This window comes from Heterodontus francisci, chromosome 2 (genome assembly GCF_036365525.1).
Source record: "Heterodontus francisci isolate sHetFra1 chromosome 2, sHetFra1.hap1, whole genome shotgun sequence".
NCBI classification, from domain to species: domain Eukaryota; kingdom Metazoa; phylum Chordata; class Chondrichthyes; order Heterodontiformes; family Heterodontidae; genus Heterodontus; species Heterodontus francisci.
In genome coordinates, this window is record NC_090372.1 from 54529194 (window position 1) to 54556065 (window position 26872).

Consider the following 26872-nt stretch of genomic DNA (forward strand, 5'->3'; position numbering starts at 1 on the left):
CTTCCCTTCTTCGACTTCTCTGTCTTCATTTCTGGGGTTAGGCTGTTATTCATTCGAAGTCCACTGACCCCCTCACAGCTACCTTAACTACACGTCCTCACACTGCATTCCATTCTCTGTTTCCGTTGCATCTGTTCTGACGATGCAACCTTCCATAACAGAGTTTCTGATATTTTTTCCTCAACCGAGGATTCCGCCCCACTGTGGCTGACAAGGCCCCTCAACCGTGCCCGACCCATTTCCTGCACTTGTGCACTCACCCCTTCCACTTCCTCCCAGAACTGTGACAGGGTTCCCCTTGTCCTCCCTTTCTACCTCACCAGCCTCCACATCCAAAGGATCATCCTCCCTAATATCCGCCACCTCCAGCATAATGCCACCACCAAACACATCTCCCCCTCCTCTCCCCGTCAGCATTCCAAAGGGACTGTACCCTTTGCCACACCCTGGTCCATTCCTCCAACACCCCCGTCACCTTGCCCCTTCACAAGGCATCTGCCCATGCAGTCGCAGGAGGTGTAACACCAAGGAACGTAAGAAATAGGAGCAGGAATAGGTCATTCGGCCCATCGAGCCCGCTCCGCCATTCAAACTGATCATGGCTGATCAATCTCTATGCCATTTTCCCCCACTATCCCCACATCCCTTGATGTCATTAGTATCCAGAAATCTATCGATTTCTGTCTTGAACATGCTCAATGATTGAGCTTCCACAGCCCTCTGAGGCAGAGAATTCCACAGATTCACCAACCTCTGAGTAAAGAAATTTCTCCTCATCTCAGTCTTAAATGGCCTGCCCGTTATTCTGAGACTGTGTCTTCTGGTTCTAGGCTCACCAGACAGAGGAAACATCCTATCCACATCTACCCTGTCATGCCCTGTAAGAATTTTGTAAGTTTCAATGAGATCACTTCTCATTCTTTGAACTCTGGAGAATACAGGCCCAGTTTCTGCAAACTCTCCCCATAAGACAATCAATCCCCCCATCCCAGGGATTAGTCTGGTGAACCTCGCTGCACTTCCTCTATGGCAAGCATATCCTTCCTTAGATAAGGAGCCCAAAACTGTGCACAGTACTTCAGGTGTGGGTCTCACCGTGGCTCTATACAATTGGAGCAAGACATCTTTACTCCTGTACTCAAATCCCCTTGCAATGAAGGCCAACATACCATTTGCCTTCCTAATTGCTTGCTGAACCTGCATACTAGCTTTTCGTGACTTTTAGGACACCCAGGTCCCTTTGGACATCAACACTTCTCAACCTCTCACTGTTTAAGAAATACTCTGCCTTTCTGTGTTCTTTTAATCAAAGTGGATCACCTCACAGTTATTCACATTATATTTCATTTGCCATGTTCTTGCTCATTCACTTAGCCTGTCCAAGTCTCCCTGAAGCCTCTTTGCATCCTTTTCACAACTTACATTCCCACCTTGTTTGTGTCATCAATAAATTTGTAAATGTGGTCCCCACATCCAAATCATTTATATAGATTGTGAACAGCTGTGGCACCAGCACTGATCCTTGCGGTAACCCACTAGTAACAGCCTGACATTCTGAGAATGACCCATTTATTTCTACACTCTGCTTTCTGTCTGTTAACCAATTATCAATCCATAGCAGTATATTACCCTTGGTGGCTGCTATGAGTATATTACCCATGTGATGTAATTTTGTTCACTAACCTCCTGTGTGGGACCTTGCCAAAAACATTCTGAAAATCCAAATACACCATATCCACTGCTTTTCCGTTGTCTATGCTACAAGTAACATCCTCAAAAAACTCCAACAGGTTTGTCAAACATGATTTCCCTTTCATAAATCCATGTTGACTCTGCCCAATCGTATCATTATTCTCCAAGTGTACAGTTATCACATCCTTTATCATAGATTCTAACATTTTACCTATTACTGACATCAAACTAACAGGTTTCTCCATTTTCTCTCTCGCTCCCTTCTTAAATAGTGGGGTTACATTTGCTCCTTTCCAGTCTGCAGGAACCCTTCCAGAATCTATAGAATTTTGAAAGATAACCACCAATGCATCCAGTATCTTTATAGCCACCTCCTTCAATACTCTGTGATGCAGTTCATCTGGTCCAAGGGATTTATCAACTTTCAATCCAGTTCACTTTTTGAGTACTACTTCGTTATTGATACTAATTTCTCTCAGTTCCTCATTTTTGCAAGTCCCTTTCTTCCCTAATATTTCTGGGACATTTTCTACATCTCCCTCCTTGAAGACAGACACAAAGTAATTGGGCGGCACAGTGGCGCAGTGGTTAGCACCGCAGCCTCACAGCTCCAGGGACCCGGGTTCGATTCCGGGTACTGCCTGTGTGGAGTTTCTGCGTGGGTTTTCTCCGGGTGCTCCGGTTTCCTCCCACAAGCCAAAAGACTTGCAGGTTGATAGGTAAATTGGCCATTATAAATTGTCACTAGTATAGGTAGGTGGTAGGGAAATGTAGGGACAGGTGGGGATGTTTGGTAGGAATATGCGATTAGTGTAGGATTAGTATAAATGGGTTGTTGATGTTCGGCACAGACTCGGTGGGCCGAAGGGCCTGTTTCAGTGCTGTATCTCTAATCTAATCTAATTGAGTAGTCTCTCTGTCATTTCCCCATTCTCCACCACAAATTCTGCTGTCTCCGCCTGCAATGGACCTACATTTGTCCTTGCTATTCTTTTCCTTTTCACATACCTAAAGAAGCTTTTACAGTCCACCTTTATGTTTCTCGCCAGCATGCATTCATATTCTCTTTTCCCTTTCTTTATCAGTTTCTTGGTCCTCCTTTGCTCGATTCGAAATTGTTCCCAATCCTCGGGTTTACCACTTTTTCTGGCAACCTTACAAGCCACTTTCTTCAATCTAATGCAATCTTTAACTTCTATTGTTAGCTGCTGTTGATTCACCTTTCTTGTTGGGTTTTTGTATAACAAAGAACAAAGAATATTACACCACAGGAACAGGCCCTTCGGCCCTCCAAGCCTACGCCGATCCAGATCCTCTATCTAAACCTGTCGCCTATTTTCGAAGGGTCTGTATCTCTTTACTATCTTGGAGAAATGCACCTTTTTTGTAAACCGGATAATGCTTCTTTAAATATGAGCCCTTGCCTGTCCACCTTAGCCAACTTGTCCCTCATCACAGAATCACAGAATAATACAGTGCAGAAGAGGCCCTTCGGCCCATCGAGTCTGCACCGATGCATTAAAGACATCTGACCTGTCTATCTAATCCCATTTTCCAACACTTGGCCCATAGCCTTGAATGTTATGACGTGCCAAGTGCTCATCCAGGTACTTTTTAAAGGATGTGAGGCAACCTACATCGACTACCCTCCCAGGCAGGGCATTCCAGACCGTCACCACCCTCTGGGTAAAAAAGTTCTTCCTCAAGTCCCCCTTAAACCTCCCGCCCCTCACCTTAAACTTATGACCCCTCGTAACTGACCCTTCAACTGACGGGAACAGCTGCTCCCTATCCACCCTGTCCATGCCCCTCATAATCTTGTACACCTCCATCAGGTCACCCTTCAGTCTTCTCTGCTCCAGTGAAAACAACCCAAGCCTATCCAACCTCTCTTCATAGCTTAAATGTTCCATCCCAGACAACATCCTGGTGAATCGCCTCTGCACCCCCTCCAATGCAATCACATCCTTCCTATAATGTGGCGACCAGAATTGCACACAGTACTCCAGCTGTGGCCCTACCAGAGTTCTGTACAACTCCAACATGACCTCTCTGCTTTTGTAATCTGTGCCTCGATTGATAAAGGCAAGTGTCCCGTATGCCTTTTTCACCACCCTATTAACCTGCCCTTCTCCCTTCAGAGATCTATGGACAAACACGCCAAGGTCCCTTTGTTCCTTGGAACTTCCCAGTGTCAGGCCATTCATTGAATACTTCGGTGTCACATTACTCCTTCCAAAGTGTATCACCTCACACTTTTCAGCGTTAAATTCCATCTGCCACTTTTCTGCCCATTTGACCATCCCGTCTATATCTTCCTGTAACCCAAGACACTTCACCTCACTGTTAACCACTCGGCCAATCTTTGTGTCATTCGCGAACTGACTGATCCTACCCCCCACATAGTCATCTATGTCGTTTATATAAATGACAAACAATAGGGGACCCAGAACAGATCCCTGTGGTACACCACTGGACACTGGCTTCCAGTCACTAAAACAGCCGTCTGTCATCACTCTCTGTCTCCTACAGCTAAGCCAATTTTGAATCCACCTTATCAAGTTATCTTGTATCCCATGTGCATTTGCTTTCTTGATAAGTCTCCCATGTGGGACCTTGTCAAAGGCTTTGCTGAAATCCATGGAAACTACATCAACTGCACTACCCTCATCTACACACCTGGTCACATGCTCAAAAAATTCAATCAAATTTGTTAGGCATGACCTCCCTCTGACAAAGCCATGCTGACTATTCCTAATCAAATTTTGCCTCCCCAAATGGTGATAGATTCTCTCCTTCAGAATTTTCTCCAATAGTTTCCCTACCACTGACGGGAGACTCACTGGTCTATAGTTCCCTGGCTTATCTCTACACCCTTTCTTAAATAGTGGGACCACATTAGCTGTTCTCCAGTCCTCTGGCATCTCCCCTGTGGCCAGAGAGGAGTTAAAAATTAGGGTCAGAGCCCCTGCAATCTCCACCTTCACCTCCCACAGCATCCTGGGACACAAATCGTCCGGACCTGGAGATTTGTCCACTTTTAAGCCTTCCAAAACCTCCAATACCTTGTCACTCCCTATGACAATTTGCTCAAGAACCTCACAGTCTCTCTCTCTACGTTCCATATCTACATCCTCATTCTCTTGGGTGAAGACAGATGTGAAGTATTCATTCAACACCCTACCAATGTCCTTTGGCTCCACCCACAAATTTCCCCCTTGGTCCCTAATGGGTCCTACTCTTTCCCTGGTTATCCTCTTCCCATTGATATACTTATAGAATATCTTGGGATTTTCCCTACTTTTACCAGCCAGAGCTTTCTCATATCCCCTCTTTGCTCTCCTAATTGCTTTCTTAAGCTCCATCCTACACTTTCTGTATTCCACTAATGCTTCCATTGATTTGCTCTCCTTGTATTTGCTAAAAGCCTCTCTTTTCCTTCTCATCATACCCTGGTCATCCATGGTTCTCTGGGCTTGTTGCTCCTACCTATTACCCTAGAGGGAACATGTTGGGCCTGTACCCTCCCCATTTCCTTTTTGAATGCCCCCCACTGCTCTTCTGTAGATTACCCGACAAGTAACTCTTTCCAGTCTACCTTGGCCAGATCCTGCCTTATTTTACTAAAGTTCGCTCTCCCCCAATCCAAAACCTTTTTTTGCAACTCATACTTTCATAGTTTCCTTTGTTCAGATTTAGGACCCTGGATTCAGAATGAACTATATCTCTTTCAGACTTAATGTTAAGTTTGTCATCTTGTGATCACTATTTCCTAATGGCTCCTTTACAGCAAGATTATTAATTATCCCTTTATTATTACATAATACTAAATCTAAAATAGCCCGATTTCTAGTTGGTTCCTCAACATACTGCTCTGGAAACCCATCTCACACATACTCCAGGAATTCATTTTGCACAGCATTAATGCTAATTAGCTTTACCCAGTCTTTATGTATATAAATTGAAGACATCCATTAATTCTATATTGCCCAGGCTCTAATTTTCTGATTTGTACCGTGCCCAACATTACCACCACTGTTTGGCCTTTCAACAGCTCCCACCAATGTCTGCTACCCCCTGCTGTTTCTTAGCTCCACCCAAACTGATTCTACATCTTGCTGCTTCGATCTAAGATCCTCTCTCACTAATGTACTCGTCTCTTATTAACAGTGCTCCCCCACCTCCTTTTCCCCTCCGCCTATCCTTCCGAAATGACGAATATCCCTGAATATTCAGTTCCAAGTCCTGGTCACCCTGTAACCACGTCTCCGTAATAGCAATTAAATCATACCCATTTACCTCTATTTGTGACTTAAAATCATCTACCTTGTTGTGAATGCTGCGTGCATTCAGATAGAGTGCCCTTAACTTTGTCTGAACATTATTCCTCATTTTGTTCCTATTTGATGTTTACCATCATTTTGTCTGCCTTCTAATTTTGTTTACTGCTTTTCTGCTTCCTGTACCACTTTTGCTTCTCTCCAATCTGAGCTCCCTGTCAGGTTCCCATCCCCCTGCCAATCTAATTTCAACCCTCCCCAACAGCACTGGCAGATCTCCTTGGTTAGTCCCAGTCCTGCTAAGGTGCAACCCTTGTATAGGTCCCACCAACCCCAGGACAGGCCCTTTTTACCTTCTCTCCTCACCACCCAAGGCTCCAAATGCTCCTTCCAGGTAAAGCAGCGATTGACTTGTACTTCTTTCAATTTAATATATTGTATTTGCCGCTCACAATGTGATCTCCTCTACACTGGGGAGACAAACGCAGATTGGGTGACTGCTTTGCGGAACAGCTCCATTGAATCAGCAAACATGACTCGAGCTTCCGGTTGCTTGCCGTTTTAATTCACCATCTTGGTCTCATGCCTACATTTCTGTCCTCTGCCTGCTGCAGTATTCCAGTGAAGTTCAATGCAAGCTTGAGGAACAGCACCTTATCTTCAGATTAGGCACTCTCGCCCTCTGAACTCAACATTGAGTTCAACAACTTTAGACCATGACCAACATTTTAATTGTGTTTTTTTTTACCATGTACCAGTCGTAAGCTTGTTTTTCATGTTTTTGCTTTCGGACAAAGCTGTTCATTATTCTGTTATTAACACGCTGTCTGGACAAATGCTTTGTCTTTTACTATGGCTATTACTACTCCTTTTGCCTTTTATTGCATGGCATCTTTGTCATTTAATCTCACCTGCCCTCCGCCCTATCTCAGATCTTCCCTTTTGTTCTTCTTCCCCCCGCCACCGCCCCCCACTTTCAGTTGCTGAAAGCCTATTACATTTCAAACTTTTGCCAGTTCTGATCAAAAGGTCACAGACCTGGAACGTTAACTCTGTTTCTCTCCTCACAGATGTTGCCAGACCTGCTGAATATTTCCAGCATTTGGTTCTTATTTAACCATTTACCCCGGCTCACTGTTTTCTGTCCTTAAGCCAATTTTTTTTATCCAAGCTGACATTTACCCTCCTATTTCGTAAGCCTCAATTTTGTTAACCAGCCTTTGATGTGGCACTTTGTCAAATGCTTTCTTAGTTTTTAGTTTTAGTTTTAGAGATACAGCACTGAAACAGGCCCTTCGGCCCACCGAGTCTGTGCCGACCATCAACCACCCATTTATATACTAATCCTACACTAATTCCATATTCCTACCACATCCCCACCTGTCCTTATATTTCCCGACCACCTACCTATACTAGGGACAATTTATAGTGGCCAGTTTACCTATCAACCCGCAAGTCTTTGGCATGTGGGAGGAAACCGGAGCACCCGGAGGAAACCCACGCAGACACAGGGAGAACTTGCAAACTCCACACAGGCAGTACCCAGAATTGAACCCGGATCGCTGGAGCTGTGAGGCTGCGGTGCTAACCACTGCGCCACTAGAATCCATATAGATAGCATCTATTGCATTCCCTGCATCGACTTTCTCTGTTAGTTTGTTCTTACCCCCTTTCTTGAATAAGGGTGTCACATTTACCCTTCTCCAATCCTCTGACACCTTCCTCTTATCTAAGGAAGACTGGAAGATTATGGTAAGCTTTCTGCTATCTCCACCCCCACTTCATTTAGCAATCTGCGATGCAAGCCATCTGGACAATGTAACTTATCCTCTCGAAGCATAGCCAGCCTTGGTAGTAAATCCTGCCTCTCGATTTTCACCCCATCCATTGCCTCCACCATCTCTGCTTCTGCCCTATTTTGTCAGCATCCTCTCCCTTAGTAAACACCAATACTCATTAAGTATTCTCATCTTGTTCTGCACCTTTAAGCATATATCACCCTCTTTGTCCCAAATAGGTCTGACCTTGCCACTTACTATTTACAGGCCAGTAGAAGATTTTTGGGTTCTCTTTTATGTTCACTGCTATTCTATTTTCATATTCTCTCTTTGCCAGTCTTATTTTCCTCTTCACTTCCCCTCTCAACTTATTGTATTTTGGCCTGGTTCTCGCTTAAAGAATTCACCTGACATGCATAATACACCCTCTTTTTTTTTTTGGTTTCATCATATTTTCTATCTCCCCCATTATCCACATTCCTGGCTTTGGTTCCCCGACCTTTCACCTTTGTTGGAATGTACCTAGCCTGTACCTGAAACATCTCTTCAATGATCACCTGTTCTGTGACAGCTTCTCCTGTCAAACTTTATTTCCATTTTACCCTGGATAGAATCCCTCTGATCCCATTGAAGTTAATTCTCTTCCCTTTAGATTAGATTAGATTAGAGATACAGCACTGAAACAGGCCCTTCGGCCCACCGAGTCTGTGCCGAACATCAACCACCCATTTATACTAATCCTACATTCCCTCCAAACATCCCCAGCTGTCCCTATATTTCCCTACCACCTACCTATACTAGTGACAATTTTTTTTTTTCTAATGGCCAATTTACCTATCAACCTGCAAGTCTTTTGGCTTGTGGGAGGAAACCGGAGCACCCGGAGAAAACCCACGCAGGCACAGGGAGAACTTGCAAACTCCACACAGGCAGTACCCGGAATCGAACCCGGGTCCCTGTAGCTATGAGGCTGCGGTGCTAACCACTGCGCCACTGTGCCGTTCTACTTTAGATTGTTCCTTGCTGTTCTCCATTACTAATCTAAACCTCATTCCCCAGCACCAGATCCAACAATACCTCCTTCAGAGAACAAAGAACAGTACAGCACAGGAACAGGCCATTCGGCCCTACAAGCCTGCGCCGATCTTGATGCCTGTCTAAACTAAAACCTTCTGCACTTCCGGGGACCGTATCCCTCTATTCCCATCCTATTCATGTATTTGTCAAGATGCCTCTTAAACCTCACTATCGTACCTGCTTCCACCACCTCCCCCGGCAGCAGGTGCCAGGCACTCACCACCCTCTGTGTAAAGAATTTGCCTCGCACATCCCCTCTAAACTTTGCCCCTCGCACCTTAAACCTATGTCCCCTAGTAACTGACTCTTCCACCCTAGGAAAAATCTTCTGACTATCCACTCAGTCCATGCCACTCATAACTTTGTAAACCTCTATCATGTCACCCCTCCACCTCCGATTGAGTTTTTTGAGGAAGTGACGAAGATGATTGATGAGGGAAGGGCGGTGGATGTTGTCTATATGGACTTTAGTAAAGCCTTTGACAAGGTCTCGCATGGCAGACTGGTGCAAAAGGTGAAGTCACACGGGATCAGAGGTGAGCTGGCAAGATGGATACAGAACTGGCTCGGTCACAGAAGATAGAGGGTATCAGTGGATGGGTGTTTTTCTGAATGGAGGGATGTGACTAGTGGTGTTCCGCAGGGATCAGTGTTGGGACCTTTGCTGTTTGTAGTATATATAAATGATTTGGAGGAAAATGTAGCTGGTCTGATTAGTAAGTTTGCGGACGACACAAAGGTTGGTGGAGTTGCGGATAATGATGAGGATTGTCAGAGGATACAACAGGATATAGATCGGTTGGAGACTTGGGCGGAGAAATGGCAGATGGAGTTTAATCCGGACAAATGTGAGGTAATGCATTTTGGAAGATCGAATGCAGGTGGGAGGTATACAGTAAATGGCAGAACCCTTAGAAGTATTGACAGGCAGAGAGATCTGGGCGTACAGGTCCACAGGTCACTGAAAGTGGCAACGCAGGTAGATAAGGTAGTCGAGAAGGCATTCTGCATGCTTGCCTTCATCGGTCAGGGCATAGAGTATAAAAATTGGCAAGTCATGTTGCAGCTGTACAGAACCTTAGTTAGGCCACACTTAGAATATTGCGTTCAATTCTGGTCGCCACACTACCAGAAGGACATGGAGGCTTTGGAGAGGGTATAGAGGAGGTTTACCAGGCTGTTGCCTGGTCTGGAGGGCATTAGCTATGAGGAGAGGTTGGAAAAACTCGGATTGTGTTCACTGGAACGACGGAGGTGGAGGGGCGACATGATAGAGGTTTACAAAGTTATGAGCGACATGGACAGAGTGGATAGTCAGAAGCTTTTTCCCAGGGTGGAAGAGTCAGTTACTAGGGGACATAGGTTTAAGGTGCGAGGGACAAAGTTTAGAGGGGATGTGCGAGGCAGGTTTTTTACACAAAGGGTGGTGAGTGCCTGGCACCTGCTGCCAGGGGAGGTGGTGGAAGCAGATACGATAGTGACATTTAAGAGACATCTTGACAAATATATGAATAGGAAGGGAATAGAGGGATATGGGCCCGGAAGTGCAGAAAGTGTTAGTTTCGGCAGGCATTAAGATCGGCGCAGGCTTGGAGGGCCAAATGGCCTGTTCCTGTGCTGTACTGTTCTTTGTCGTTCCAGTGAAAAGAATCCGAGTTTATCCAACCTCTCCTCATAGCTAATGCGCTCCAGACCAAACAACATCCTGGTCAACGTCTTCTGTACCCTCTCCAAAGCCTCCACGTCCTTCTGGTAGTGTGGCGACCTGAATTGCACGCAATATTCTAAGTGTGGCCTAACTAAAGTTCTGTACAGCTGCAACATGACTTGCCAATTTTTTATACTCGACTTCCCGCTGGCTTTTGGGAGGCTGTAGTAAGCCCCCAACATCGTGACTGCACCCTTCCTATTCCTGAGCTCCACCCATATTGCCTCGCAGTACAGCTGTGATATTCTCCTTAACCAGTAATGCAACTCCCCCACCCCTTTTACATCCCCCTCTATCCCGCCTGAAGCTTCTAAATCCCGGAGCATTGAGCTGCCAATCCTGTCCTTCCCTCAACCAAGTCTCTGTAATAGCAACAACATCATAGTTCCAAGTACTAATCCCAGCTCTAAGTTCATCTGCCTTACCTGTTATGCTTCTCGCATTGAAACAAATGCACTTCAGACCACCAGTCCCGCTGTGCTCAGCAATATTTCCTTGCCTGCTCTTCCTCTCAGTCTTACTGGCCTTATTTACTGGTTCCCCCTCATTTATTTCACCTGCTGTCCTACTGCTTTGGTTCCCACCCCCCGTCACACTAGTTTAAACCCTCCCGAGTGATGGTAGCAAACCTTGCAGCCAGGATATTTGTGCCCCTCCAGTTTAAATTCAACCTGTCCTCCTTGTACAGGTCCCACCTGTCCCTGAAGAGATCCCAATGATCCAGATATCTGAAACCCTCCCTCCTTCACCAGCTGTTCAGCCACGTGTTTAGTTGCACTATCTTCCTATTTCTAGCCTCACTGACACGTGGCACAGGGAGTAATCCAGAGATTACAACCCCAGAGGTCCTGTCTTTTAACTTTCTACTTAACTCCCTAAACTCCTCCTGCAGGACCTCGTCACTCTTCCTGCCTATGTTGTTGGTACCGATGTGTACCACAACCTCTGGCTGTTCACCCTCCCCCTTCAGAATGCCCCTTGTCCGTTCAGAGACATCCTTGACCCTGGCACCAGGGAGGCAACATACCTTCCTGGAGTTTCTGTCATGTCCACAGAAGCACCTATCTGTGCCCCTGATTATAGAGTCCCCTATAACTATTGCTCTTCTGCGCTTTGTCCCTCCCTACTGAACAACAGTGCCAGCCATGGTGCCACTGCTCTGGCTGCTGCTGTTTTCCCCTGATAGGCCATCCCCCCCAACAGTATCCAAAATGGTATACTTGTTTGAGAGGGGGACAGCCACAGGGGATTCCTGCACTGACTGCCTGCCCCTTCTAGCGGTCACCCATCTATCTGCCTGCACCTTGGGTGTAACCACTTCTCTAATACTCCTGTCTATGACACTTTCTGCCACCTGCATGCTCCTAAGTGCCTCCAATTGCTGCTCCAATCGATCCATGCGTTCTGTGAGGAGCTGCAACTGGGTACACTTCCTGTGGATGTAGTCGTTCGGAACGCTGGAGGCGTCACGGACCTCCCACATCTCACAGGTGAAGCATTTTACCCCTCTAACTGACATTTCTGGCACTAATTAATAAATTAATTTAAAATAAATAAATACTTATTAAATCCTTACTAAATTAAGTTACAATTAACTATATGGTCCCTAGTGCTAGATTTCTACTGTAAATATTAAATGTTAACTAAATAACATCTCCTCCCTCTGGTTTAGTTACTCTACTTATTAATTAGTTAATTAGGGTTTTAATCAATTTTTATCAATGTTTTATTTTCAAATTCGGTACAGATTCCCCACCAGCCAATCAGGTCACAGCTTTCCTGTGACGTCACTTTTTCAGTTTTTTTCAGGTTTTTTTTCACCAGAGGTAAGTTTTTTTTCATACTTACCGGTCCGGATCTCCACCCTCCGAGTCTTCTTCCTGGAGTAGGCCATATGGCCCCTCGAGCCTGCTCCACCCTTCAATATGATTATGTTTGAACTTCAATATCAACACCATTTTCCCTCTTTATCCCCATATCCCTTGATTGCCTTAAAGATATTGGTCAGTTTTGAATATAGAAAATAGGAGTAGGCTATTTGGCCTCTCGAGCCTGCTCCGCCTTTCAACTTGATCATGGCTGATGATCTACCTCAATGCCATCTTCCTGCACTGGGCTGGTATACTGATCAACAGAGCATCCACAGCCCTCTGGGGTGGAGAATTGCAAAGATTCCCAACCTTATGAGTGAAGCGATTTCTCCTCATCTCAGTCCTAAATGGTTGACCCCTCATCCTAAGACTATGATCCCTAGTTTTAGACTCTCCATCCAGGTGAAACAACCTCACAGCATCTATTCTATCAAGTCCTCTAAGTATTTTATATGCTCATTCTTCTGAACTCCAGCAAATATAGACCCATTCTAGTCAATCTCTCCTCGTAGGACAGCCAGCTTATCACAGGCAATCAATCTGGTGAACCTTTATTGCAACTTCAAAGCAAGTATAATGTTCCTTAAATAAGAAGACCAAAATTGTACACAATGTTCCAGGTATGGTCTCACCAAAATCCTATTGCAGCAAGACTTCCTTACTCTTGTGTTCCATCTTACCCTTGCAATAAAGGCTAACAAACCATTTGCCTTCCTAATTGCTTGCTGTACTTGCATGTAATCTTTCTGTGATTCTTGTAATCGTACTCCCAAATCCCTTTACATACCAACATTTACTAGTCTCTCATCTTCTGATAGATATTCTGCTTTTCCATTCTTCTTTCCACTCCCCTCATTATGCACCATCTTGCCCAAACACTTCACCAATCTGTATCCCTTTGCAGTCTGTTTATGTCCTTCTCACAGCTTACTTTCCCACTTAGCTTTTTATCAACAGTAAACTTCAATATATTGCATTTAATCCCTTCATCTAAGTTGCTAGATAACTGAGGCCCAAGCACTGATCTTTGCAGTATTCAACTAGTTACACCCTGCCATCCTAAATATGACCCTGTTTACTCCTGCTCTTTTTTCTGTCCGTTAAGCAATTCTCAATCCATGCTAATGTATTACCTACAATCCCATGAGCCCTAATCTTGTGTAACAATCTCGTGTGGCACCTTATCAAATGCCTTCTGAAAATCTAAGTACATTCCCCCTTATCTATCCTGCTAGTTGTACCATCAAAAACTCCATTGGATCTATCGAGCACAACTTCTCTATCATAAATAAAAACAGAAAGTGCTGGAATTACTCAGCAGGTCAGGCAGCATCTGTGAGTTAACGTGTCAGGTCTGTGACCTTTCATCACTTCTCGTTCATAAAACTGTGTTGATTCTGTGTAATCATAATTGCCAATGTGTGTATTGTTTTTATTTATTTATTTAGAGATACAGCACTGAAACAGGCCCTTCGGCCCACCGAGTCTGTGCCGACCAACATTATAAACCACTATAAACCACCCATTTATAGTAATCCGACTACTATTCTACTAATCCTACTATTCCCTACCACATCCCCATCTTCCCTCAATTCTCCTACCACCTACCTACATTAGGGGCAATTTACAATGGCCAATTTACCTATCACTTGCAAGTCTTTGGCAGTGGGAGGAAACCAGAGCACCCGGCGAAAACCCACACGGTTACAGGGAGAACTTGCAAACTCCGCACAAGCAGTACCCAGAATTGAACCCGGGTCCCTGGAGCTGTGAGGCTGCGGTGCTAACCACTGCGCCACTGTGTAAATTGTGAAAGCAGCATAAAAAAAACCCTGAGATGTCTGGGGCTCTGCCAATCATTTGCCATAAATTTGATGGAAACCCTGGAGAAATCGTGTAAATGGCCATCTACATCATTTCTCTGCAGTAACTGCTGAAGTTACAATGGATGATCAAGAGTTCCCTGTGGAAGTTCCAAGTGATACAAGATGATGTAATAGAAAAAAAAAATTATTTGTTGGTTTCTCTCCTCAGATATAAAGTCTTGATGAGGAATCTCTCTCTACCTGATGATTTAAGGGGAAAGTGTGCTGCATTACTTTATTTCTATGACAACACGAATACAGACTGGCAGCTGGGGAAAACAAAGGTAAATTTGGTTGGGGACATCTTTTTTCCTGTGAATTGTGTTCTGCCATCCAGTGAACAACAGTAAAATTAATATCTAGCTTCCATTTTTAAAAATTATTGACACTCAACTTTCCAAGCAAAACACCTCCTCTTAACTCCTTCACAAATGCATGTTTGCCTTGCAACACGGTCTGTCTTTTATGATAAATTATTTGCCCACAATTAAAATCTGACGTAGCTGAACTTTGGTTCAGTATTTCAGTAAATTTAAAAACACTTTTTGTCACCACACCTTTTTTATACTTCTACTCATCTTGAGGAGTTACACTTGGTTAATCTAAAATACAGGAACCAGACAAATTTCAGAGAAATTCTGCTGTTATTTGACATTTATCCAACTGATTCGTTTTAATTAATATTGGCAAGACTTGGGGAAAGCTGGAGGTGGCTGCTATCACTGGACAGTTAAATTTATTTGCAATTTATGTGATCCATCCCAATATACTGATGCCAAGCTCAGCTCACAAAAGTTTTCAAATGCTTGGCTTACTGGATAAACCTAGATCTTCGTGTGTAACTCAACATGTTCTATTCCCAGTCCATGCTGTTAGTTGAATTTAGTGTAGGTTATTTTTATTTTATTTTTGGAGATACAGCACTGAAACAGGCCCTTCGGCCCACCGAGTCTGTGCCGACCATCAGCCACCCATTTTTTCTAATCCTACACTAATCCCATATTCTTACCACATCCCCACCTGTCCCTATATTTCCCTACCACCTACCTATACTAGGGGCAATTTATAATGGCCAATTTATCTATCAACCTGCAAGTCTTTGGCTGTGGGAGGAAACCGTAAGCACCCGGCAAAAACCCACTCAGTCACAGGGAGAACTTACAAACTCTGCACAGGCAGTACCCAGACTTGAACCCGGGTCACTGGAGCTGTGAGGCTGCGGTGCTAACCACTGTGCCACTGTTCACTTCACTATTCCAGTTTGGGAGGGAAAAAAAATCAGCCAAGGTCTGTTTTGCTGCTCTTAAAATGCATACACGTAGAGGTGAATTATAGAATCATAGAAATTTGCAGCACAGAAGGAGGCCATTCAGTCCATCGTGCCTGTGCTGACTCTTTGAAAGAGCAGTTGGTGCTTAGTCCCACATTCCCACTTTTTGTCCGTGAACTGAAAATTACTTATCCTCAAGTACCCAAGGTGTGACAAGTCTGGCCTCAGTGGTGATGCCACCTGTGGACCTGGTTACACTGACTAAGCTCAAACATGTGTGAGACATGGGAGGGTACTGCCTCATTATGAAATTTCAAGACCTTCAAGGGTGGAGGGGGAGAAAACATTGTTGCGATACTCACCAATCTTCAAACATTCTGCCGATCAGAATACCTTCAACAAATTAGTGCATATTTTTAAGGCAACCTTAAATCACTTTTTTGGCTTTCAGTCTATGAGAATTGTATGAAAGCAAACTCTTAAACCGACTGAAATGTTTAGATGTCAGCTGCACCCAGCCCTGGACCAGCCATTGAGGAGACCCCGGAATGCAGATAAGTGGAGTCGGGGTTCGCTGGGCCCTGGCGAGGGAAAAGGGGTTGATGGTGAGGGCAGGGTGGATTTTACAGCAGGGCTGGCCCATGCCATTGGGGAGTCCCTCCATGGTGCACACGGTACCGTAACAGGAGGCCTCTATACCCCCACCAAGTCGCTAGGACGCCGCCAGGTTTAACTGGGTGGGCCTCCCAAAGTACCACTAATTAGCTTCTTAAGGGCCTCAGTTGGCCTTAGGGTGGCAGGGCACCTTCTACCTCCCCCACCGCTCGTAAAATACCAGCGGGGGCGGTTAGGCAACAAGCACGGCAACCCCATCATCCCACGCGATTTTATGCCCACCAAACCCCCACCTCCTCCCAGCCTGCTGCTGGGCAGGACATAAAATTCCGACCATTGTGTAAAAAGGCAATAACTGAGAGATCCCATGTGGTTTGTCATCATATAGAATATGACATGTATTTCTGTCATGAACCAATCCCCTCTGTTTTTTTTAAACTCCTTCATGGTATATATTTATTTTATTTAGAGATATAGCACTGAAACAGGCTCTTCGGCACACCGAGTCTTTGCTGACCAGCAACCACCCATTTATACTAATTATGCAATAATCCCATATTCCCTACCACCTACCTACACTAGGGGCAATTTACAATGGCCAATTTACCTATCAACCTGCAAGTCTTTGGCTGCGGGAGGAAACCAGAACACCCAGTGAAAACCCACGCAGTCACAGGGAGAACTTGCAAACTCCACACAGGCAGTACCCAGAATTGAACCCAGGTCCCTGGAGCTGTGAGGCTGCGGTGCTCACCACTATGCTACCCTCAGCGCCACATATTATGAAACTTAGGACTGGAGTGATCCATCAGTCAAAGAAAATGAACATTTTTCCACCTGCTTAAACCGTAATGACAGGAAGGTCTTTTGGTGGGGAGTAACATGTCCTGCATATACTCCACTCTGCACAGGTTTTCATACGGGAGTCCCTTGAACACAGGCTAGAGAAACAGCGTGAAGTTGAGGTTTGCAAAGCTGCTATGATCATACGGGCTCATGTCCTTGGCTATCAGGCAAGGTAAGCATAAAAATGTTGCATGCTGAAACATGCTTTATTTAGTAATATCTGGATGGCCTGAACTTGTTTACGTTTTATCGGCAATTTAAGTCCATGTTCTAACCAGATGATACAATATAACTTTATTTATTTTTTATTTTTTTATTTTTATTTAGCGATACAGCACTGAAACAGGCCCTTCGGCCCACCGAGTCTGTGCCGACCATCAACCACCCATTTATACTAATCCTACACTAATCCCATATTCCTATCACATCCCCACCTGTCCCTATATTCTCCTACCACCTACCTATACTAGGGGCAATTTATAATGGCCAATTTACCTATCAACCTGCAAGTCTTTTGGAGGTGGGAGGAAACCAGAGCACCCGGCGAAAACCCACGCAGACACAGGGAGAACTTGCAAACTCCACGCAGGCAGTACCCAGAACTGAACCTGGGTCGCTGGAGCTGTGAGGCTGCGGTGCGAACCACTGCGCCACTGTGCCGCCCGTTTGATCCTTTCTTCTATAGTAAGATGGGAGTCAATGCATCATTCAGATATATCAATATTGCAAAATATATTTCCAGTAACTTTGTTTATAACTTTTTTTTTTACAAATTAAGTTTACTCTGTGAACTGGTGTACTTACATATTTTTTAAGCAAAAGGTTTTCTCACCCCAAACAGGAAACAATACAGGAAGGTTCTTGCCATGGTTGTCATAATTCAGAAAAATTATCGAGCTTTCTTCTGGAGAAAAAGGTTCCATCGTGTGCGGAAGTCCACAATAATATTACAGACACACCGACGAGGTCAGCTGGCACGCAGACACTATAAACAACTACTTGAACACAAAAGACAGGAAGAAGAGGAGCAGCGAAGGAAAGAGCAGGAAGAAAGGTTAGCACTTTGATGTATGCCTTCTTGCCTCAGCAGCCAACAGATTTTTCAAATTTACTTTTAAAAATAATATTTGAAAAGGAAAAGTAGTGAAACTTCAGTGTGTGATTGTCAATGCTTTATGATGATTGAATAAGTTAACCTCTGTTTCAATTGCATGGGATTCTGGGATCTTTATCACATTCCATAGTTCAGTTATTCTTGCGTGAGAGGCATAAGCCTTGATAATTACACATTACACACCTGCAGGAGTTCCTCAGGGTAGTGAACCATCTTCAGCAGCTTCATCAATGACCTTCCTTTAATAATGTCAGAAGTGGGGATGTTCACTGATGATTGCACAATGTTCAGCACCATTTGCGCCTCCTCAGATACTGAAGCAGTCTGTGTAGAAATGCAGCAAGACCTGGACAATATCCAGGCTTGGGCTGATAAGTGACAAGTAACATTGGCGCCACACAATCAATGACCATTTCAAACAAGAGAGAATCTAACCATCTCCCCTTGACATTCAGTGGCATATTGATCGCTGAATCCCCACTATCAACATCCTGGGGGTTACCATTGACCAGAAACTGAACTAGAGTAGCCATACAAATACAGTGGCTATAAGAGCAGGTCAGACACTAGGAATCCTGCGGCGAGTAACTCCCCTCCTGACTCCCCAAAGCCTGTCCACAAGGCACAAGTCAGGAATGTGATGGAATACTCTCCACTTTCCTGGATGGGTGCAGCTCCAACAACACTCAAGAAGCTCGACACCATCCAGGACAAAGTAGCCCACTTGATTGGCACCCCATCCACAAACATTCACTCCCTCCACCACCGATGCACAGTGGCAGCAGTGTGCACAAGATGCACTGCAGCAATGTACCAAGGCTCCTTAGACAGCACCTTCCAAATCCACGACCTCTATGACCTAGAAGCACAAGGATAGCAAATGCATGGGAACATCACCACCCACAAGTTCCCCTCCAAGTCACACACCAGCCTGACTTGGAACTATATCACCATTCCTTCACTGTCGCTGGGTCAAATCCTGGAACTCACTTCCTAACAGCACTGTGGGTGTACCTACCCCATATGGACTGTAGCGGTTCAAGGTGGCAGCTCACCACCACCTTCTCAAGGTCAATTAGGGATGGGCAATAAATACTGGCCTAGTCAGCGATGCCCACATCCCATGAATGAATAAAAAATAATAGTATAAGCATTTTAAGTCCATTGTAGCATAGGTCCTGTAGAAGATATCCTTAAATATACTTATAGTTTGTCGAATAATGCCACCATATTTGGTGAGGCTTAAAAAAACAACTATACTTATATTGTGAAATGTGTATTTATTATTCACATGGTGATGTACATTGAAAGCATTAATTTCTCACAGTAATTCTCCTGTGATTTAAGAGGCTGGTTTCCCTGATGGTTCACTAGCTGGTTACAATCACTGCCATGAGGACCTTTGCCACAAAATTCTGTTCTGTAGTACAGGCATTTTCAGTGCTTTGGGTGCTGCTTCAGTTCCAAAATAGTGTCTGGTGCTGGCTGCGCCGGATGCCATTTTGGTGCGGGCGTTAGTGCAGGTGTAGGGAGCATGTGCCAAAAGGATGCAGAGTAGGCAGATTGTGATGTCATTCACGTGACATAGCCAGCTGTGCCATTTTTGTCCTCAACACTCCAGCTAATGCCCGATCTTAACCTTACACAGCTGAACATGTGTTCAGCAGCAGAAAAGATTCCCCACCAGCGCCATTTAAAGGGGTCATCAACTACTTTCAGGTTAGTTGCTGATTAGTATCTGCCGGCTACTGTTATGTTTATAGCAATGTTTGTTGGTTTGTACTGCTGTTTAACGTTGCTCAAATCTACATGTGCTGAAGGACTTGATCCTGACTTCAGGTATTCTGCAAGGACCACTTGATCCTAGACATAGATAGGGGCATTAGTTTGTATCCACCTTGGCCTAATAGGGAGCATGGGCAGAAGTGACACATCTGCTCATAGAGGGAGGAGGAAGGAGAGAAGGGCTCTCGGATGGTTGCCATGCATCCTCAGGATCTTAGGGAGCTATTCTCCTACCTCAACCTTAGCAAGGAATGTTGCGACAGCTATCTCCACTTCACTGAAAAGGTGCTCGCTGATATCTGCCACCTGGTGCAGCCAGAACTACAGCCTCAGAGCAGGGCAAGGAGTCATTGCCAATGGTTGTGAAGTGATTGTGCCCATGAACTATCATGTGCCAGGCTCCTTCCAGGTTGCAGTATGCGATATTTGCAACATCTTCTAGTTCACTGTCTACTGTTATGTAAGGTCATTGAGGCTGTACATGCAAAGAGAACTAAATACATTTCATTCTCTCGTCAGAGAGAAGCAGGTGGAGCGAGCATGTGGCTTTGTCAGGATAGCAGGCTTTCCCCATGGTGCAGGGTGCCATTGGCTGCCCATTTATGGGCGGCACAGTGGCCCAGTGGTTAGCACCACAGCCTCACAGCTCCAGCGACCCAGGTGCGATTCTGGGTACTGCCTGTGCGGAGTTTGCAAGTTCTCCCTGTGAACGCGTCGGGTTCCTCCCACTGCCAAAGACTTGCAGGTGATAGATAAATTGGCCATTGTAAATTGCCCCTAGTGTAGGTAGGTGGTAGGGAATATGGGGTTACTGTAGGGTGAGTATAAATGGGTGGTTCTTGGTCGGCACAGACTCGGTGGGCCGGAAGGCCTGTTTCAGTGCTGTATCTCTAAATAATAAAAATAAAAATAATATGTCACTTTGCATGTAAATGCCATATGTAAATTCTGACATGAACCACAACCGAGAGGAATTCCACTCCCCAATGTGAAGCTGGCATGTCATGCAGGTCAACGCTCAGTATCCTGGCAATCATGATGCCTTCATTTCTGAGGAGAACCGCTTTCTGGCAGGATTGCCTGTGATTGACTCATTCAACTGCAGTGCCAGTAACCCCTATTCCCCATTTACCAACAGTCCCACACCTTACTAGCTTGGCTAGCTGAAAGAAGACAGAGGGTGGTGGTTGATGGCAAATGTTCATCCTGGAGTTTAGTTACTAGTGGTGTACCGCAAGGATCTGTTTTGGGGCCACTTCCATTTGTCATTTTTATAAATGACCTGGAAGAGGGTGTAGAAGGGTGGGTTAGTAAATTTGCGGATGACACTAAGGTCGGTGGACTTGTGGATAGTGCCGAAGGATGTTGTAGGGTACAGAGGGACATAGATAGGCTGCAGAGCTGGGCTAAGAGATGGCAAATGGAGTTTAATGCAGAAAAGTGCGAGGTGATTCACTTTGGAAGGAGTAACAGGAATGCAGAGTACTGGACTAATGGGAAGATTCTTGGTAGTGTAGATGAACAGAGAGATCTTGGTGTCCAGGTGCATAAATCCCTGTAGGTTGCTCCCCAGGTTAATAGGGCTGTTAAGAAGGCATATGGTGTGTTAGCTTTTATTAGTAGGGGGATCGAGTTTCGGAGCCAAGAGGTCATGCTGCAGCTGTACAAAACTCTGGTGAGACCGCACTTGGAGTATTGCGTGCAGTTCTGGTCACCGCATTATAGGAAGGATGTGGAAGCTATGGAAATGGTGCAGAGGAGATTTACTAGGATGTTGCCTGGTATGGAGGGAAGGTCTTATGAGGAAAGGCTGAGGGACTTGAGGTTGTTTTCGTTGGAGAGAAGGAGGAGGAGAGGTGACTTAATAGAGACATATAAGATAATCAGAGTGTTAGATAGGGTGGATAGTGAGAGTCTTTTTCCTCGGATGGTGATGGCAAACACGAGGGGACATAGCTTTAAGTTGAGGGGTGATAGATATAGGACAGATGTCAGAGGTAGTTTCTTTACACAGAGAGTAGTAGGGGCGTGGAACGCCCTGCCTGCAACAGTAGTAGACTCGCCAACTTTAAGGGCATTTAAGTGGTCATTGGATAGACATATGGATGAAAATGGAATAGTGTAGGTCAGATGGTTTCACAGGTCAGCGCAACATTGAGGGCCGAAGGGCCTGTACTGCGCTGTAATGTTCTAATTCTAATTCTTACCTTGCCTGTTAGTGACCGTCATAACACTCAAACAAAAATCACCCCAAAGCAAACACCCCAAACCAACTTTATAAATCAAACCATTTAATTATCAATATAAAAGTCAACTAATCACCCTTGTGCATTCCTTTGAGACCTGTCTTCCAAGTATCTTTGCCTTACCTAGTGCTCCTACACAGTGCTACCTCCAGTGGCGACTACGTGGCCGGTAGAAGGCTGCTGACTTTCTGTGGGGATGACTGCAAATGGCCTTGCAGGTTGACCTCGAGCAGCTCTGGGTCTAGAAGGCCCAGCCCCAGATTACACACCTCTGTCTGGGCAGCAGCAGCCTGAGGGATTGGAAGCACAAAGGACATCCTGAGATAGTACAGCAGGTTCATGCTCCACAACCTCACTGCCTCCCCTGTGTGGGTGTCGGGGGGTGTGTCGCCTCAGCACTCTTTGAAGAACAGATTGCCCAACTAGTGTGAGACACTACAAGCTGCTTTGCACACTGGTATCTACAACTATGATGCAACAGCAAGGCGTGGCAGCAAACTGACCTTACAAGACTTCAGTCTGAACCTCCATTTCAGCACCCAGACTCTGGGTGGCTTCTGCTTGTGCTGCAATGGAAGCAGGGACATTGACTATATGATATTACATCATTGTTGAGTTCTTGTGGAGTTAGTCACCACTTCCACACTGGAAATAATGCGCTCCAAGCATCACACAAATCCTTGTGTCAAGTTGGTGCCAGTCTCCTCCATGCTTCTTGGCATTGACTACAAATTTTCCTGCCAATGCACCAAGCATTAAATTGTGCATATCCATCAGTCTTCCCATCAAAGTCCTCATTTGAGTTCTCTGCAACAGAGCCTGTGTCAGCCTCGCCCTCTGGTGAGCTGGCAAACACGCTACCCTTGTCCCCTGCCCTGGCTATAGGCCACTCGTGCCCGGTGTCTCCCCATGTGCTGATCCTGCCTCCAGTGCCCTCTAACATTGGTGCAGTGTCAGTATCTGATCTGGTGGCTACGAGTGTTAAGAGCAAGTGATGGTGTTTCTTCTTCACTTGCTTCCTGCTCTTCTACCTCTTTTCCATGATTGCCTGGTCAGGTGACAGTTCTTGTGTATTTGAAAGGAGAAAGGTAAGTGTAAGATTTTCCTGAGATGAGAGGGTGAGCAAACATAGGGTTGTGTTGAGGGGAGGGGTGAAATCAAGAGCTGCACACTATGTGCAGCTTGTAAATCAGAAGCGATTGGGGGCTGAAGGAAGTGAGATGTGAGAAGGACAATTAGGTATGAGTATATCATCATCTTCCATGGTTTCAACTCTGCCGCTGGCCACAGCCATGGCGACTCCATTGATGGTGAGCACCATCTCATAAGGACGTGCAGCCGTGCCTGTCCCCCGCCTGTGAGGTGCTGCTGCCGATGGTCATGCCCCACTTTGTCCTGAAAAAGAGGGGGAAGTGTGTCAGCGAGTGAGGTAGAATGGATTTGTTTCAATAGCTGGCAGCGGGTACAAGCTGTGAGAAGCAGCTGTGAGGCTTGCAGCAGTGCTAAGTGGGCGAGGGTAAGGTGGAGATTTGAATGTCAGGTATGAGTCGTGATCGCTAGAGATTGTTGGGTGAGTGAAGGGGTGTGGTGCATTGAGCAGTGTCGAAGGCGAATGGTTCATGAATTTACTGACCTTGACCACTCACGTGAAATCATGAAAATTCTTGTGGCACGGCATCCAGCTCCTCGGGGCTACACTGCTTGCATTGGCCAAGCTGGCTATCTGCTTCCATTGCCTTCTCAGAGTTTGTGGATAGAAGGACCTCCCTCGTGCTGTCCAACTCCTGCACTAAGACCTCTGATGCTGTATCTGAGAAACTTGGAGCCCATTTTCTGCCCTATTGTGCCACTTTTCAGTGTTCTTCCTGCTCAGAATGTCTTCCCCAGCCACTTGCAGCACCTGCTGCAGCCAGAATGCACCTCCCCTTTAAGAAGTGCAGTCTTATTTTAAGTAGTGCAGGCTGGCCTTGCACGAATTTGGACACCTGCTGAAGCATGCAGCTGCTCAACAACACATTTGGCACGAGGCTGCATGCTACCATCATTGAAGTTAGCAGACAGCATGGCGCTTGCATCAGAAAGAATTGGCATTTTAGGGTGCTCGGGAATTTTGTCCCCCTTCATTTTCCATCCATTTAATTGAACTGACACAAAATCAGAGTTTTGGGTTCACAAGTTACCAACCAGCAAGCACCATAATCAGTCTTTATATGTTTTGCTAATGCCTTGTTAAATTTTAAAAACCTTTCTTTTGCAGGGAAAGGCAAAAGCAAGAAGCAGACCTCCTCATACAACAGGTAACAAATAATATATTGCTTCATTTTCCATGATGAATTTCCAAACTTCAAGTTCATTTTCTTCTGACCTTTTGATATGTGTGGATGGGGTAGCTGTTGAACAGGCAGATACCGAGTGCAGAGAGTCTGTGAGGAAGGTTAGACAATTGACACGACAAAGTTGCAGCCTGTATGATGCGTTGAAGTGAGTGTATTTTAACGCAACAAGTGTCAGAAATAAGGGTGATGAACTTAGAGCATGGATCAGTACTTGGAGCTACGATGTTGTGGCCATTACGGAGATGTGGATATCACAGGGGCAGGAATGGATGTTGGATGTTCCGGGGTTTAGATGTTTCAAAAGGAATAGGGAGGGAGGTAAAAGAGGTGGGGGAGTGGCATTGTTAATCAGGGATAGTATCACAGCTGCAGAAAGGGAGGTCGTCGAGGAGGGTTTGTCTACTGAGTCATTATGGGTGGAAGTCAGAAACAGGAAAGGAGCAGTCACTTTATTGGGAGTTTTCTATAGAAACCCCAATAGCAACAGAGACACGGAGGAACAGATTGGGAGGCAGATTTTGGAAAGGTGCAGAAGTAACAGGGTTGTGGTCATGGGTGACTTCAACTTCCCTAATATTGATTGGAACCTCCTTAGTGCAAATAGTTTGGATGGAGCAGTTTTTGTCAGGTTTCCTGACTCAATATGTAGATAGGCTGACTGGAGGGGAGGCTATGTTGGACGTGGTGCTTGGCAACGAACCAGGCCAGGTGGCAGATCTCTCGGTGGGAGAGCATTTCGGTGATAGTGATCACAACTCCCTAACCTTTACTATAGTCATGGAGAGGGACAGGAGCAGACGGGATGGGAAAATATTTAATTGGGGCAGGGGGAATTACAATGCTATTAGGCAGAAACTGGGGAGCATAAACTGGGAACAAATGTTCTCCGGGAAATGCATGACAGAAATGTGGAGGTTGTTCAGGGAGCACTTGCTGCGACTGCTGGATAGGTTTGTCCTGATGAGGCAAGGAAGGGATGGTAGGGTGAAGGAATCTTGGATGACGAGATGTGGAACAGCTAGCCAAGAGGAAGAAGGAAGCTTACTTAAGGTTGAGGAAGCAAGGATCAGACAGGGCTCTAGAGGGTTACAAGGTAGCCAGGAAGGAACTGAAGAATGGACTTAGGAGAGCTAGAAGGGGACATGAAAAAGTCTTGGCGGGTAGGATTAAGGAAAATCTCAAGGCGTTCTACACTTATGTGAGGAACAAGAGGATGGCCAGAGTGAGGGTAGGGCCGATCAGGGATAGTGGAGTGAACTTGTGCCTGGAGTTGGAGGAGGTAGGGGAGGTCCTAAATGAATACTTTGCTTCAGTATTCACTAGTGAGAGGGACCTGGTCGTTTGAGAGGACAGCGTGGAACAGGCTGATATGCTCGAACAGGTTGAGGTTAAGAGGGAGGATGTGCTGGAAATTTTGAATGAAATGAGGACAGATAAGTCCCTGGGGTCAGACGGGATATACCCAAGGATATTACGGGAAGCGAGGGAAGAGATTGCTGCGTCTTTGGCGATGGTCTTAGCCTCCTCACTGTCCACTGGAGTAGTACCGGATGATTGGGGGGTGGCAAATTAGAGAAACAGCACTGAAACAGGCCCTTCGGCCCACCGAGTCTGTGCCGAACATCAACCACCCATTTATACTAATCCTACACTAATCCCATATTCCTACCAAACATCCCCACCTGTCCCTATATTTCCCTACCACCTACCTATACTAGTGACAATTTATAATGGCCAATTTACCTATCAACCTGCAAGTCTTTAGGCTTGTGGGTGGAAACCGGAGCACCCGGAGAAAACCCACGCAGACACAGGGAGAACTTGCAAACTCCACACAGGCAGTACCCGGAATCGAACCCGGGTCCCTGGAGCTGTGAGGCTGCGGTGCCAACCACTGCGCCACTGTGCCGCCCACGAAGGAAATGTTATTCCCTTGTTCAAGAAAGGGAATAAGGATAACCCTGGGAATTATAGGCCAGTCAGTCTTAGGTCGGTAGTGGGCAAATTATTGGAGAGGATTCTGAGAGACAGGATTTATGATTATTTGGAAAAGCATGGTTTCATGAGAGACAGTCAGCATGGCTTTGTGAGGGGCAGGTCATGCCTCACAAGCCTTATTGAATTCTTTGAAGATGTGACAAAACACATTGATGAAGGAAGAGCAGTGGGGATGTGGTGTACATGGATTTTGACAAGGCGTTTGATAAGGTTCCCCATGGTAGGCTCATTCAGAAAGTGAGGAGGCATGGGATACAGGGGAAGTTGGCTGTCTGGATACAAAATTGGCTGGCCCATAGAAGACAGAGGGTGGTAGTAGATGGAAAGTATTCAGCATGGAGCTCGGTGACCAGTGGTGTTCCGCAGGGATCTGTTCTGGGACCTCTGCTCT

The 26872-nt window shown here is 45.5% G+C and overlaps 1 protein-coding gene across 1 annotated transcript in view; it reads left to right on the top strand.

The window, feature by feature from the left end:
- The window catches only part of myo10 (myosin X), a 613607-nt gene that overhangs the window by 463791 nt on the left and 122944 nt on the right, over window positions 1-26872 (top strand). The window contains exons 21-24 of the mRNA XM_068058429.1: window positions 14441-14555; window positions 17068-17174; window positions 17844-18056; window positions 24405-24444. Of these exons, the coding sequence (XP_067914530.1) occupies window positions 14441-14555; window positions 17068-17174; window positions 17844-18056; window positions 24405-24444 (475 nt within the window). The remainder of the gene's footprint in view (window positions 1-14440; window positions 14556-17067; window positions 17175-17843; window positions 18057-24404; window positions 24445-26872) is intronic.